General features: G+C 52.7%; 1 protein-coding gene across 1 annotated transcript in view; it reads right to left on the bottom strand.

The window, feature by feature from the left end:
• sema6a (sema domain, transmembrane domain (TM), and cytoplasmic domain, (semaphorin) 6A) overlaps positions 1 to 12,500 on the bottom strand; it is a 101,002-nt gene that overhangs the window by 45,413 nt on the left and 43,089 nt on the right. Inside the window, 2 exon segments of the mRNA XM_084690300.1 lie at positions 8,165 to 8,282; positions 9,403 to 9,544. Of these exon segments, the coding sequence (XP_084546426.1) occupies positions 8,165 to 8,282; positions 9,403 to 9,502 (218 nt within the window). The 5' untranslated portion in view covers positions 9,503 to 9,544.

Genomic DNA, 12,500 nt, shown 5'->3' on the forward strand with positions numbered 1-12,500 from the left:
AGAGAGGGGGGGAGAAAGAGAGAGAGAGAGAGAGAGAGGGGAGGGGGGAGAGAGACAGTCAGTCAAACCAAACAAACAAATGCAGCCGTGTAGTGTTTTGGCTCTGTTCTCCTGAAGGCAGTTTACATTCAGAAACTGGTCTCTTTGGATACACTTTGTTCAAAATCTGAAACATAACAATATACAAAGGAGGCCAGCTATTTGCTCTCGCAGACAGAAACAGTCAACAAAGGTTTAGAGTGCCTGCCATCGCCGACGACAACCACAAAGAGTCCTTTGTCCCTGGGAAAAGTTTGCTGCTGGGGGGGGGGGGGGGGGGGGTTGGGGGGAGGCGGGATGGTGGGGGGTTGAGAGTGTGAGGGGGTGTAGGAAGGGGGGGTGCCAAGACACATTGAGCTGTTCAGGTCAATTAAGCCAAGTGTTGAGCCAAAAGGAAATCTATACCAACAGGCATTAAACCCCAGACAGGAGTTAGTGTGTGTTTGACTGGAAACGCAGGCTACTCTGCAGGCCTGCATATGGAAGCTATAAAACTGCAGGAGCCAAGCAGGAAGCTAGACGTGAGGCTTAGACAGACTGACAGACAGGTAGGAGGGTAGTCAGGCAGGTAGACAGACAGACAGGCAAGGCAAGGACAGACAGACAGACAGACAGACAGACAGACAGACAGACAGGCAGACAGGCAGGCAGGCAGGCAGGCAGGCAGGCAGGCAGGCAGACAGACAGAGAGGCAGGCAGGCAGAAAGGTCACCAAACAATGTAACTGCTGTTAATTTGTTTGAGATAACCACAAACGTGTTTATAATCACACCTAGTTACACAACGCGGGCCTGACTGTGGCTTAATTGACGATCCCTCTCTCCAACCCATGCACACACACACACACACACACACACACACACACACACATGCTCGCAGACTGTTTCATTAAGAAAATCTAATCAGGACAAGGAAGAACAGCCAGACCGAAATGAATACACTTCCTCTCTGTGTTCCCCAGGACCTCAGCTGTGAGAACCACCAGGCCACCTTATCACTACCACCAGGCCACCTTATCACTACCACCAGGCCACCTTATCACTACCACCAGGCCACCTTATCACTACCACCAGGCCACCTTATCACTACCACCAGGCCACCTTATCACTACCACCAGGCCACCTTATCACTACCACCAGGCCACCTTATCACTACCACCAGGCCACCTTATCACTACCACCAGGCCACCTTATCACTACCACCAGGCCACCTTATCACTACCACCAGGCCACCTTATCACTACCACCAGGCCACCTTATCACTACCACCAGGCCACCTTATCTCTACCACCAGGCCACCTTATCACTACCACCAGGCCACCTTATCACTACCACCAGGCCACCTTATCACTACCACCACCCAAAATGAGTAATTAATCTGGAGAGTGTCGGTATTTCGACACCCCCCCACCCACTCCCCATCTCCCCCCCCCCCACCCATCCACCCACTCCCCCCCCACCCACCCACTCCCCCCCCCACCCACCCACTCCCCCCCACCCACTCCCCATCTCCCCCCCCCCCCCACTCCCCACCCACCCACTCCCCCCCCACCCACCCACTCCCCCCCACCCACTCCCCATCTCCCCCCCCCCCCCCTCTCCCCCCCCCACTCCCCCCCCACCCACCCACTCCCCCCCCCCCACCCACTCCCCCCCCCCCACCCACTCCCCCCCCCACCCCCCGGTGCTGTGGGAGCTCTGATGACACCTCGGCTCCTCGTCACTTGGCATGTGTGTGTGTGTGTGAGGAAACCCAACACTCGCACAGCTGCTTCTGCTACAGAGGAGACGCAGACGACCCCCCAGGGCACCCCCACCCCCCCCCCCCACACATGCTTTACTACCTCCCATGCACACCCCACTACCACACCCCCCCTGACGGCAAATGATCTTCATTAAACTGATCTCAGTTATGTGCACACGGTGTAATTACTCTACACGGGATCTTGTTAATCTGTTCCCCTGTTCCAAACCGTTAAAAGGTAACGACAATGATTCTTCCTTCCCTATACACTGTTTTCTTCTTCACTATTTGCCTCTCTCTCTCTCTCTCTCTCTCTCTCTCTCTCTCACACACCATCTTTATCTCTCTCTCTCTCTCTCACCATCTTTCCTCACTTCTTCTCTCTCTCTCTCCCCCTGTTGGTGTCCTGGTATCTATTCTGAACTCAGTTCTGGTTCTAGAACACAGAAGAGTTCCATTGATTCTGAACTCAGTTCTGGTTCTAGAACACAGAAGAGTTCCATTGATTCTGAACTCAGTTCTGGTTCTAGAACACAGAAGAGTTCCATTGATTCTGAACTCAGTTCTGGTTCTAGAACACAGAAGAGTTCCAGCAGAGATAAGAATTCTGGTTCTAGAACACAGCCGAGTTCAGAGATAAGGTTGAGCTAAGTGATGATGCATCAGACAAACATCCTGCTCAGGCCTGCAGCAGGACAACACTGGACCTGTCTCTACGGCTGAGTCAACACCAGCTCTAACAACACTGAGGCCGAGGCCGAGGCTGGACTGAGGCTGGGGCTGGACTGAGGCTGAGGCTGGGGTTGGGGCTGCACCTGGAGCAACATCAGAGATGATCTGGTCCCCCTTTGGGCTTCCTGCTGAACTCACTGCTTCCCCGACTCTGAGAAAATAACTCTAGCTTTGTTCGGCTGAAGAGTGTTAGCTCGCTGAACTATAGCCTTGCAGAAAAACAACGGCGGGCTTCACAGGGTCCTGGGACATCTGTGACCTCGACATCCCAGAAGCTAAATCATTTGATCCGGCATGTCCGACCCTGTCTAGTTCTTCACTTTCAGAACGTGTGAGGCTGGCCTGATCAGCTGTTCACTCGGAACAGAAAAACCTTCAGTCTGGGAACAGGTCCTGAATCAGAACTTCACTACTTTGAGATGCGACTTCAGCGCTTCAAGCTAACGCTCGCCTCTCTAACACATTTTACGTAATAGCTCTGTGTCCAATCTGAACACTGAAAAGCTAATGAACTCTAAGCTAATGCTAGCCACCAATTGCACCCCTAAACACTGTGGGCCTCATCTTCTGTGAATTACTGTGGAGTGGGATTCATACCTCCCGAAATTTGCGGGTGAAAAATGTAAGAGAGAGAGAGAGAGAGAGAGAGAGACAGAGACAGAGAGAGAGGAAGAGAGAGAGGAAGAGAGAGAGGGAGGGAGAGAGAGAGAGGGAGGAAGAGAGAGAGGGTGAGAGAGAGAGGAAGAGAGAGAGAGACAGAGAGAGAGGAAGAGAGAAAGGGAGAGAGAGAGAGAGAGAGAGATAGACAGAGACAGAGAGAGAGAGGGAGAAGGAGAGAGGGGAACACGTGGCCCCATGGGAGAACACAGGGGTCTTTGTGCTGAAGAATGTCGTTCTCATAACACGCCATTTCTTCTGGGTCGACCGCGGGCCACCTATGTCCATCTGGTGGCCCTTTGTGAAGCCATCTCGCGCTCCGATGGCGGAGAAGGGCCAACGCTATTAGTATGCATCCCACACCTAACCCTATCAGCCTCCCCCGCAAGCCTCGACCCACCCCCCCCCCCCCATCCTCCCTCCCTCATCCTCCCTCCATCCTGGGACTAGATCGAGGGTGTCTGCTGTAGGGGGCCGAGACCGGTTCTCCCTGGCTGTCGGGTCCTGGAGAACAGTGAGAATGTCCTGATGGTACGTGAAGAGGGTGAGGTCACACTGGGGGGGGGCTCTCTGAGGGGCCTTGTTCAGGAGGGGGGAGGAGGAAGGAGGGAGGGAGGAGGGAAGGAGGGAGGGAGGGAGGGAGGGAGGGAGGGAGGGAGGGAGGGAGGGAGGGAGGGAGGGAGGGAGGGAGGGAGGGAGGGAGGAGGGAGGGAGGGATGAGGAGGAAGGAGGTAGGGAGGGAGGTAGGGAGGGAGGGAGGGAGGGAGGGAGGGAGGGAGGGAGGGAGGGAGGGAGGGAGGGAGGGAGGGAGGGAGGGAGGGAGGGAGGGAGGGGAGGGGAGGGGAGGGGAGGGAGGGAGGAGGAAGGAGGGGGAAGGAGGGAGGAGGAAGGGATGAGGAAGGGAGGAGGGAGGGCGGAGGCAAGAGTAGGAGGGAGGGGAGGGTTCTTATTCAGATGTGGGAGCACAAATCCTCACCGAGAACAGCGGGTGAGTGTTTGTGGGTGAGAGAGACAGGGAACACGCAGGGTAAGTGTTTGTGGGTGAGTACGGCGCAGATCACAGGATGAGATTAACGTGTCGGGTTGGACATCGCAATCCGGAGAGAAGGAGGCGGAGGAGGAAGAGAGCCGGGAGGAAGGTAACGAGGAAGTGTAATCCGCATCATTAGAGGGTTTTAACAGGATTTGGTGCCGACAGATAAATAGGGACCCGTGGGCTGCAGAGCGACCCAGATAGAACCGGAAGGAACCGTCCTGCAGTGATCACAAGAACACCCAGGTCCCTGGGTAGAACCACAACCAGGACTGCCTCACATGTTAGACCTGGGCAGAACCACAACCAGGACTGCCTCACATGTTAGACCTGGGCAGAACCACAACCAGGACTGCCTCACATGTTAGACCTGTGCAGAACCACAACCAGGACTGCCTCACATGTTAGACCTGGGCAGAACCACAACCAGGACTGCCTCACATGTTAGACCTGGGCAGAACCACAACCAGGACTGCCTCACATGTTAGACCTGGGCAGAACCACAACCAGGACTGCCTCACATGTTAGACCTGGGCAGAACCACAACCAGGACTGCCTCACATGTTAGACCTGGGCAGAACCACAACCAGGACTGCCTCACATGTTAGACCTGGGCAGAACCACAACCAGGACTGCCTCACATGTTAGACCTGGGCAGAACCACAACCAGGACTGCCTCACATGATACAAGATGTTTGTGTACTGTGGACCTGGGATCTGGACACATATCCTAAGTAGCCAGGCTCTCTCTGTCTCTCTCTGTCTCTCTCTGTCTCTCTCTCTCTCTCTCTCTCTCTCTGTCTCTCTGTCTCTCTGACTCTCTTCTCTCTCTCCCTTCCCCACTCTCTCTCTATCTCTCTTTCTCCCACCATGACTGAGGTTGTAAATACAGGCTAAGTGCGGTTGCCATGACTTCCGGGAATTGGAGGGCGGGAATGGGGAATATGCCCTGCATGTGGAGTGGCTGGGGAGTCTACCGCCAGCTTAGTGCTAGGATACCGCCAGCTTAGTGCTAGGATACCGCCAGCTTAGTGCTAGGATACCGCCAGCTTAGTGCTAGGATACCGCCAGCTTAGTGCTAGGATACCGCCAGCTTAGTGCTAGGATACCGCCAGCTTAGTGCTAGGATACCGCCAGCTTAGTGCTAGGATACCGCCAGCTTAGTGCTAGGATACCGCCAGCTTAGTGCTAGGATACCGCCAGCTTAGTGCTAGGATACCGCCAGCTTAGTGCTAGGATACCAGAGCACCTAGTGGATGGCTGACTGACTGACTGACTGACTGACTGACTGACTGACTGACTGACTGACAGACTGGCTGGATGTCTGTTGCACACACAAATGGTTGGCCACCATCAGAAATAAACTGTATACACCTTGTTACTTTACAAAGTGACTCCTGATACAGAACAACATTTGCATATTGGACGGCCAATCAGCTGTCAGCCAATTAGCTGTCAGCCAATCAGCCTTTTACCAGTCATTGAGGAGCTGAAAGCAGAATATCCTATTTCCTTCACAGTCAGTAAGCTGAGTGATTCGTTTATGAATATTAATCTACCCTCAAAAGGCTCAAAACCAAATGCAAGATCACTGAAACACTGAAAAAATTTTGGAAGCTAAAAAGAAAAAAACGTCCGCAGAGAGACAAAAGCTAATGAATAACCATCGATCCTTTAAACCCACTTCCTGTTTCTACAGTCTCCTGCTGATACTGACCCATCACATCTGAGCGTGTCTCAAAGCGAGCATGGCTGAGCCTGTCCTTCTGAGCCTGTTCCTCTGAGCCTGTCCTTCTGAGCCTGTTCCTCTGAGCCTGTCCTTCTGAGCCTGTCCTCACTGAGCCTGTCCTCACTGAGCCTGTCCCTCTGAGCCTGTTCCTCTGAGCCTGTCCTTCTGAGCCTGTCCTCACTGAGCCTGTCCTCACTGAGCCTGTTCCTCTGAGCCTGTCCCTCTGAGCCTGTCCCTCTGAGCCTGTTCCTCACTGAGCCTGTTCCTCTGAGCCTGTTCCTCTGAGCCTGTCCTCACTGAGCCTGTCCCTCTGAGCCTGTCCTTCTGAGCCTGTTCCTCTGAGCCTGTCCTCACTGAGCCTGTCCTCACTGAGCCTGTCCTCACTGAGCCTGTCCCTCTGAGCCTGTCCTTCTGAGCCTGTTCCTCTGAGCCTGTCCTCACTGAGCCTGTCCTCACTGAGCCTGTCCTCACTGAGCCTGTCCCTCTGAGCCTGTGTTTGTGCGGACCCTGCTGCTAAAAGCGCTGGTGGTTCTCTGCCAGGCAAAGCATGAGCCAGCCGGGCTTACACCTTACCCATTCACAAAATGCTCTGGAACCATGTCTGGATTTTTTGGACACCGTTTCCCAGCATCCATCTGTGTACGTCTCATTGGGAGCCAATGGGGTCTGGTATTCAGACGAGGTTTTGGACTACAATGCTGGCTCGGGAACAAACAGCCCATTTCTCTGGGGAACAGTGACAAAAGCCGCTGATTGACATCTCGAAACTCATCAGGTTTTACGATGACATTGTTGTTATGGTCGTTTTGTATTTGAGAGAAGGGCCACTTTAGTGCATTGACCAACTTAGACATTGATTTTTGCAATGATTGTCCTGCCGTTTGCGGCTGTCCTGGATCTTAGTGGTTGGACTTTGTGGATCAGGGTGTGCTTGTGGAGAGCGTTCCTCCCATTGCTGCCTGTGGCCCTGCTACTGAATCATCGATCTGGACATTCCTTTGTTGGAATCAAACCCAGACCTCCCCTGCTTGGCTCAGTGGACGCAATTCAAGAAATTCCTGCCTCACATTCCGACAGCATGTGTCGGCATTCCGGTGTGCTTTGAATATGCGAGGCAAGGCAGACCTCAAAACACTCTCTCATACACATACACCGACACACACACTCACACTCTCTCTCTCTCACAAACACTCTCTCTCTCACACACACACTCTCTTTTAAAGTGTCCCCTGTCCCCTACACTCCATATGGCAGGTGGGCAAAAGCTACACCCAGACCTACCAACACACACACCCTCTCACACACACACACAGCACCAAGGCTGTTCATGGAGATCTGGAGGTTCCAGGGCCTTCTCTGCCTCTACCCTGCCACTGCCTCTGCCTCTACCCTGCCGCTGCCTCTGCCTCTACCCTGCCGCTGCCTCTGCCTCTACCCTGCCGCTGCTGGACAGGGAAAACAGGGTCTTTGTCTGTTCTGCAGTTTTTTGTTCTGTTGTGTTCTCCTCTCTCCTGTTCTCCTCACTTATCCTATGTTCTCCTATGTTTCACTTAGCTTGGTTGGGTTCTGTTCTTCTGGTCCAAGGTAAGCCAAACAAAGTTCCAAAAGAACATTTCAGAAAGAAAATACCGTAGAAAGATAAGAAAATCAAGCCTCAGCTAAGCACCCCCACAGTGCTGTCTTCAGGACACAGCTGCCCCCCCTCCTGTATTTATAGCCAGCAGTGACCCGGGGCCCAGGGGGCAGGGATGGTTGTCTGGTTGTGAACCTCAACACCTCAGACAGACGGAAATACACGCCGACACAATCAAGTGAGAAGCAGAAAGCAGACAATCTTGTCCTGTGATCAAATATCTCCTTTGTGTGTACCTGTCTGAAGTCTACTCTGGAGAAAAACACCTCATGAAAGAGGATTTATGAACCACAACAGCTATTAAATGAATATTGCCTTGGAGCGGAGTGGAGAGCACGGTTGAATGAAAGCGTTTTTTATCCAATGTTCTCCATCTGTGGGCATCTTATCTGCCATGAAAGCCAGCACAGCCCCCAGACACGAGGGCTCAGGGAGAGGCCTTTGATGTGGATGACCACGGCTGTACACTGTCAAAAACATAGAGTGGACCTTGATTCACCCTCACAGACAACAATCGAACCCTGCTTTCCCAAGCAGCGCCGACTCGGGGATCGAATCAAGTGCGCCTCCTCAGCGTTGGGCCTGAGCGCGTACTGACCTGGCAGCGATGTAGAGCGTTCGGTTCATGATCGTGATCAACTGGATGTCCAGTCTGTGCCTCTGGGTGTTGTTCCTGCCCGGCTTGTGGCCCACGAACGCAGGGTATTGCTTGGTGTCTGAAAGGAGAGGAGGTACACACACACACTTAGATATGTACACACACATACACACACACACACTTGGAGACGTACACACAGAAGAGACACGCACACACACAGAAAGGGAAGGATTGAGGTGACACACTCTCTTAGTGAAGGAAGCACAGACATCCCTCCTATAGGGAGAGAGGGTTTATATACACATCTGAGCAGAACTCCAGGTTGCTGTGAGGGCAACATGGATGATGTTCTGGTTCTGCTGTCTGGGAAGGATTAGAGAGAGGGAGAGAGAGAGAGAGAGAGAGAGAGAGAGAGAGAGAGAGAGAGAGAGAGAGAGAGAGAGAGAGGGAGAGAGAGACACAGAGAGAGGTTTAGAGGAGGGAGGAAAAGGAGGAAGGAGAGTACAATAAGTGCATCTTCCATCCTGTGGTAGTATTATTTACACTATCACACTGCACATTACTGGCCTACAGGAGAACACAGGATTATCCTTTGATGTGAGGCGGGCTCCGTTTCAAATGCTGCTTGAACTCCTCCAGATTTTTTTCATGGAGGCCTTTTTCCCTCGGCACCAAATTACACTCTTTCAACAGCACTCTGAGAGGGAGGGAGGGAGGGAGGGAGGGAGGGAGGGAGGGAGGGAGGGAGGGAGGGAGGGAGGGGAGGGAGGGAGGGAGGGAGGGAGGGAGGGAGGGAGGGAGGGAGGGAGGGAGGGAGGGAGGGAGGGAGGGAGGGAGGGAGGGAGGGAGGGGGCTACGAGGGGTGGGGGAGAGGAGAGTGAGGAAGGTGGAAGCTGGGTGACATGGTCACATGGGCTCCACAGGGAGATTAAGTAGAAGGAGGAAGAGAGAGAGAGGGGGAGAGAGCGAGGAAGACAGAGAGGGAGAGAGAGGGAGAAAGAGAGAGGGAGAGAGAGAGAGGGCGAGAGAGGGCGAGAGAGAGAGAAAGAGAGGGTGAGAGAGAGAGAGAGAGAGAGAGGGATGTGATTGTCTGGTGTCAGGTAGGAGATGAAGGACCCTGGAAGAGAGACAAAAACAGAGAGAGAGAGAGAGAGAGAGAGAGACAAAAGAAAGAGGGACAAAGAGAGACTTAAAGAGAGAGCTGTAGGGAGAGACCAGGCCAGACCAGCCAAACTTACAGTTGCCATGCGAGATGCTGATTGGCTCGGAGTCCTCAGGGAAGCCGGCCCCTGCTAGCTGCAGCAGGGTGAAGTAGAGAATGCAGACCTCCAGCCTCATGGTGGCGCTGCGGCTGTGTGTCAAGTCCTGCTCCACCTCAGCCTGCAGAGCAAGACAGGCAGAGAGAGAGAGAGAGAGAGAGAGAGAGAGAGAGAGAGAGAGAGAGAGGGACAAGGGTTCAAACCACACAATCAGGTCAGGTCTGAGTTAGCTGTTTCTGTGTTTCTAAGTTGATGAAATGTGTCAGAGTTCTGTATACAGTATATTTATAAATATGGGGTTTTGATGACTCAAGGGAGCTGTGGAGTAAGCCAGGCACGTTAATTGGATTAGAGGGGTGATTTGCGTCACCGATCGATGCTAGGCACAGTCGTAGCCGGGCAGACCTGCTGGGACTAACCTCACAGCATCTGGAGAGACTGGAGGGCGTAATACACACACACACACGTAAGCACACACACACCGACACATTCACACACTCTGTATAAGCCCAAGGATTTATTGTAGTCTATGGAATGGTTGCAGGTCCGTTATAAACTAGACTGTACAGCAGTGTCACCTTCCGTACTTCATATCATGTCATGTGACATGTTCACCTGTAGCAAACTAACCACGTCTGATCATCTGCAAGGTAGTGGATGTTTCACCTCAATACACACACCCCTCTGAGTCAGTATTACACACACACACTCACACACACTCACACACACACACACACACACACACACTCTCACACACACACACACACACAAGGCTTGTCCAGGTTGCTTCAAAGAGGCCAGCACTTTCATATCCAACCCAGTCAGCATCTTAGCCCACTTTAGCTGACTGCTGGATAGGTTTACCAAACCCTCCTCCCCCTCCAGCCTCCCCCTCCAGCCTCCAGCCTCCCCCAACCTACTCCAGCTCTCCCCCTCCCCCTTCAACCTCCCTTCCAGTATTTTCCTCCATCTCATCCCTTCCTTCTCTAACCTATTTTATGCTTGTAGTAGCAACAAATGTCCCTCATAAATCAAGCCGACAATTATTGCACCCCTAATCTAATAAAGAATAACCATTTAATCTATGAAAGCTTCATTCTGGCACTGGGAGGGACAGAGGAAGGGAGGAGGAGGAGAGGAGGAGGAGGAGGAGGAGAGGAGGAGGAGGAGGAGGAGAGGAGGTGGAGGAGGACTAAATAAAAAAGGGTTCTCATCTATCCTCTCCCGTATGATGGGGGCTGTTTTATCCCTTTCTCCCCAGCTCTGCATCGTGTCAGAGGAGAAAGAGGGGCGTGTGTGTGTGTCTGTGTGTGTGTGTGTGTGTGAAGGCTGGAGCCCACATTCCCCTCGCCCTCCTTCCCTCTCCATGGCCCTTCGAATCTCATTCAAGCCGCAGAATAAAACCCCTCATTCAGGGGGAGATTCACTTCGGCACCGAGTAGAATGAACATCACAACAGCCAGGAAACAACCTTGAACCCCAGCCCTGCCTCTCCTCGCTCTGCTCTCTCTCCAGCTCCCTTTATCTGCTCCTCTACCTCCCTTTGTCTGTCGCTCCGGGTCCCTGTGCTCTCTCATCTTCTCTCTCCCACTGTCTGTGCCGCTGTGAGCTTCTGACTAGGTTGTGGGGTCAGGTGACCTGTGGGCGTGGGGTCAGGTGACCTGTGGAGGACACACCTCCCAGCACGGTGGACAAAGCGTCCAATCACAGTGCTGGTAAAGTGAAGGTGAAACGTAAAAATAGGTGTTTTTAGCCTCGGTAAAGGTTCACAGACCTGTCCACCCTCTGGCCAATGGGAAGGGATCTCTGTTGTCACGTGACCCAAGACCAGGAAGTGCTCAGGGTCATGGGTCACCAGGGAGGGAGCAGCCTTTGTCATGAGGGGGCTCGACGGAGAAGAGGGGGTGAAGGGGGTGAAGATTTGTCAGTTTGAGTGTGTGTGTGACAGCGTGTGTGTGTGCATGAGAAGGAGAGAGAGAGAGAGAGTAGAGATAGTCGTCCAGCACGTTGCTAAGCTAACTCAATACCCTCGGATGATTGATAGGCCCCCTACGATAATGCCTTTCTGAAACCTAACTTGATTTATTTTGCTTAGGGGATTTTCATTTTCTGTTATCATTTATGTATTCGAGATGGGTACAACGAAGTGTTGTAATGCCCCTAAGGCACTTCAGTTATCCAAGCAACTCCCAAAGTCTCTCTCTCTCTCTCTCTCTCTCTCTCTCTCTCTCTCTCTCTCTCTCTCTCTCTCTCTCTCTCTCTCTCTCTCTCTCTCTCTCTCTCTCTCTCTCTCTCTCTCTCTCTCTCTCTCTCTCTCTCTCTCTCTCTGAGATTAATGAACATCTGAAGTTAATTCCAGAGTTGATTCATATCCATTCAGAAGCATCTGGATTCCCTCCATGTCTCCTCCAAATCAATGAGCCGTACTCCAGCGATAGAGATTCTCTACCCAGCAGACACCATCTCCAGCGATACACAAAACAAATTGAGCACAAAATGATTCTGCTCAGAGCTGCATCAGAAGGCTTCTGATTCCCAACACCACCACCCACCCACCCACTCACACACACATTCACACATTCACACACATACTCTCTCTCTCTCTCTCTCTTTCTCTCTCTCTCTCTCTCTCTCACACACACACACACACAACTATGAGCAGAGACACCATGGCCTGGTTTACGAATTACAGCCCTCCAAACTAAATTGCCTCCGTCTGTCCTGTGAGCACCACCGGTACTCACACACACAGACACACACACACACACACACAGACACACACACACACACACACAGACACAGACCCACACAGACACACACACAGACACACACAGCACGGGTATAAAAGTGTTCTTCAGGGTGACATCCTACAGTCGCTGACTGCTGTCACAGATTAATGATTAAACGTGAGCAAACTTTCACAGCACAGAACTATCAGCTTGTGTACACACACTCACTGACAGGAGGGGGGGGGGTTGAGGAAGGGGAGGGGATGGAGGGGTGTAAGAGAGGAAGGCTAAGCCTCCCCACTGCCCTGAAGTGGACAAACCAACCCCCCCCCCCCACCCCTCCAATGA

This window comes from Hypomesus nipponensis, chromosome 24, assembly GCF_054491055.1.
Source record: "Hypomesus nipponensis isolate SF chromosome 24, ASM5449105v1, whole genome shotgun sequence".
NCBI classification, from domain to species: domain Eukaryota; kingdom Metazoa; phylum Chordata; class Actinopteri; order Osmeriformes; family Osmeridae; genus Hypomesus; species Hypomesus nipponensis.